At 35.0% G+C, this 3,762-nt stretch overlaps 1 protein-coding gene across 2 annotated transcripts in view; it reads right to left on the bottom strand.

The window, feature by feature from the left end:
* LOC107704538 (V-set and immunoglobulin domain-containing protein 10-like) overlaps window positions 1-3,762 on the bottom strand; it is a 10,491-nt gene that overhangs the window by 3,645 nt on the left and 3,084 nt on the right. The window contains exons 1-5 of one of the 2 annotated variants that reach the window (XM_016507480.1): window positions 2,882-2,917; window positions 2,597-2,751; window positions 1,946-2,242; window positions 755-1,060; window positions 343-627 (exon numbers count right to left, since the gene is read on the bottom strand). In XM_016507480.1, the coding sequence (XP_016362966.1) occupies window positions 343-627; window positions 755-1,060; window positions 1,946-2,242; window positions 2,597-2,648 (940 nt within the window). In that variant the 5' untranslated portion in view covers window positions 2,649-2,751; window positions 2,882-2,917. Of the gene's footprint in view, window positions 1-342; window positions 628-754; window positions 1,061-1,945; window positions 2,243-2,596; window positions 2,752-2,881; window positions 2,918-3,762 lie in introns of those variants that run through there. The other variant, XM_016507484.1, reaches the window with a different exon arrangement.

Here is a 3,762-nt window from a genome sequence, read left to right on the forward strand (position 1 = left end):
TCGTGAATCGAATCGTGACTTGAGTGAATCGTTACATCCCTAATTATTAATAATGTTGAAAGAAATTGTGCTGCCTAATATATTTTTGTGGAAACTGTGATACCCTTTTTCTGGATTATTTGATTAATAAAAAGTCATTTTAAAAACAGAATTTATTTTAAATGTACATTTCTGGTAACATAATAAATGTCTTTACTGTCAATTGCTGAAAAAAAAAATCAATACACTGAGAAAGGTAAAACAACACGGAAGGTAAATCTCATTAAAACATGTCTATCACATTTTGCATAAAATCAAAGGAACAAAATAAAAACTGCAGTCCTATAGAAAAAATGGTCTTACTGAGCTTAAAGGAGCAGGAATTCTCCACTCCAGTCACATGATGTCCAATACACTTCACTTCCTCTCCACTCTGCAATATAAACCCATTCACATGGACCTCCAAACATTCTGTCTCCTGGGATGTGGAGTTGACCGTGGGACCCTTGGCTATTACATGTTCTTCAAGGACCTCATGCCAGTCCAGAGTGGGCACAGGGTAACCTCCATGCCAGCTACATATGAACAAGACATCCAATGGCTCTTTTACGATCTCCCAACTGCACTCTGGATGACTCTCCGGAGCATCTGAAATAGACGTTAGAGACCATTAAAGCATACAGTATATAACACAGATCTAACAAACAAAACAAAATCTATACAGATAATGGCACCTGAATTTTTTTTTTTTTAAATATGAAAACATATGTCTTACAGTAAACTAGCAGCTCCTGTCTCTTGTTCGCAGTTGTCTTGGAGAGTGTATTCTGGGATGTACAGCTGTACATCCCTTGATTGCTCGGTTGGATGTTTGTAATGGAGAACTCAAGGAACGATTTGTTCCCAGACGCCCTGTCATAACTGTCCAGCGCCAAATCTTCAACAGTCCATGTCAAGTTTTGTGAGGGAAAAGACTCACTGGAGCAGTTAAAATACACATCTGAGCCTTTTTTGACATATAATGTTCCATTCTGTAAGAGAGTTGCTGGTTGTACGGCCAGTGAGACGCTAGTTGGACCCTCTGAAATATAATACAAATGTACGCGCAATAATTATTCATTTGACTCAGCCACCTGTCATTTCAACCATCATCAAAAATGTTTCTTTAGAACTTCAGAATTAATGCAGATTACTTACATGTTACACATCAAACGATCATTTTGACTTTCAATTACACATATACAGTGACTACCATACAAACTCGCTTTGGGGTCAGTGAGATTTTTTTATATTTTTGAAATAAGGCTTTTATGCTCATCAATGCTGGGTTTATTTAATCAAAAATACAGTAAAAATATTAGTGTAACATTATTAGAATTTTAAATAAACATTTTCTATTTTAATATATTTGAAATGTAATTTACTTCTGTGATGGCAAAGCTGAATTTTCAGCATCATTACGCCAGTCTTCAGTGTCACATGATCCTTCATGAATCATGCTGATTTGCTGCTCAAGAAACATTTCTGATTATTATCAGTGGTGTTGTACCTGCTTCATATTTTCCTGGTAAATGTGATACATTCCTTTGATGAATAGAAGGTTTACAAAAAGCATTTATTTGAAATGGATTTTTCTTTACGATCACTTTTGATTCATTTAAAGAGTCCTCGCTAAAGAAAAATATTCGTTTTATTTCAAAAATCTTCCTGACCCCAAACTTTAAAAAATGTTAAGAGGAACTACAATGTAATTGTAATTGTTGTGTTCGGTTAGTCGTTATGCATGGTGTCTATCCTACGCATCTAAGTCACATGGTGGTGGTTTTCTAGGTTCATGCATTGCAGTTAAACCAGAAAAACCAGTTTGAAGTCGGACTCCCGATCTCACAGAAACCAGAGACATCTATTGCATATCAAAGCTTTCCATTGTCGCTTTAGTACGACTTAGATATCCATAGCACCATACCGGCAACTCGAAGCAGGATGTTTGAGAGAGTTTGCCATGAGCTGCCATCCTTTGTTTGGGATTCACATTCATATTGGCCTTCATCTATATACTGAAGGTCACTGATCCAAAGAGAGCCATTGTTTGAAATGGAAAGATGCTCTGATGGCTTCGAGGGGTTTTGGGTTGCAACAACAGCCCCATTTTTCTTCCAACGATATAGAAGTGAAGACGCATTAACTGGCTGGTCAAGACACTGTAGTGTAGTATTCTCACCCTTCTCTCCAGTAACATACCGCTGCACCTGCTCCTCTGAAACTACAGGAAGAAGGACAGAGAAATGTGGTTGAAAGCAGTACTGTGATCACTTACAAACATGCAGCAAAAGTACTGTGGTAATACCATGTTTTTTGAATACGGTGCAATTGTAACACCTTGGTACTAGATGTTGTGTCAATATCATTCTGTGCAATGGTTTCACTTACAAAAAAAAGTACTATGGTACGTCCATGGGGTTTGAACATGCACCATGGTATTTTTGAATATTCCCTGGAGCACCATGTAAACACTATAGCAAATGACTATGTAGTATCTATATAAAATACATAACAATAGCTCAGCATAATATCTCATATAAAAGTGAAACCAGAATAGATGTTCCTGTCAACTCACCTGTTTGATGTGACAGAAGAAGCAGATGTAGAACTATTGCAGATATTAACATTTTAGGATTGTAAGGATATCCCTTCAGATTATGGGATAAAATATTTTCCTTGGCAAATTCGTTTGCTTCCTTTTGTTTCCCGGCAAACGCATCAAACCCTTTTCTATGAATTAAATAAATAACCGGAAATCATTCAGATAAAATCGCGACCGTTCGAAACTCGCTTTGGGCTTCGAATCTTGTATATTTTGTGTCACGTTTGATTCATGTCCATCTTCAACCTGTTTACTTACTTTCTTTCCCGGAAACTTTGAAATTGCTGTTTGACCACACCCTTCACCTGCGCTCTTAAAGAGACACACACCGCATTTAACGCACGCATGCACGGTGTTCGAGTCTGACTCAAGTCGTTGATCAAGCTCGCAACGTTAAGACTGGGGGTTCAGACCTGTATTTTACTATGCATATTATTCCTGAAAGCATCCCTCATATCCAATTTCCATTGCTTACTGTGGAAATTATGGAGGGCCACATTACTCAAAATTAAACCATTAACTATCTATCTATCTATCTATCTATCTATCTATCCATTTATCTAAATAGCATGACACATGTCATTGTGTGTATTTTCAGTCAAATTAATTTTGCGATTAATTCGATTAATTAATCGACACATTATGTAATTAATTAGATTAAAAATTGTAATCGACTTGATATATTTATATATGTATTTAATTATGTATTTAACGATTTATTTATATATTTCAAAATGTATTAAATGATTTAATTTTGAGTAATGTGCCCCTCCATAGGACCAATTTCCATTGCTTACTGTGGAAATTATGGAGGGCCACATTACTCAAAATTAAACCATTAACTATCTATCTATCTATCTATCTATCTATCTATCTATCTATCCATTTATCTAAATAGCTTTAAATAATCTTTTGTGTGTATTTTCAGTCAAATTAATTTTGCGATTAATTCGATTAATTAATCGACACATTATGTAATTAATTAGATTAAAAATTGTAATCGACTTGATATATTTATATATGTATTTAATTATGTATTTAACGATTTATTTATATATTTCAAAATGTATTAAATGATTTAATTTTGAGTAATGTGGCCCTCCATAGGAAATACATACTTTAGTTACTATGTAAATACA

The sequence above is a fragment of the Sinocyclocheilus anshuiensis genome, unplaced genomic scaffold (assembly GCF_001515605.1).
Source record: "Sinocyclocheilus anshuiensis isolate Anshui unplaced genomic scaffold, SAMN03320099.WGS_v1.1 scaffold117, whole genome shotgun sequence".
NCBI classification, from domain to species: Eukaryota; Metazoa; Chordata; class Actinopteri; order Cypriniformes; family Cyprinidae; genus Sinocyclocheilus; species Sinocyclocheilus anshuiensis.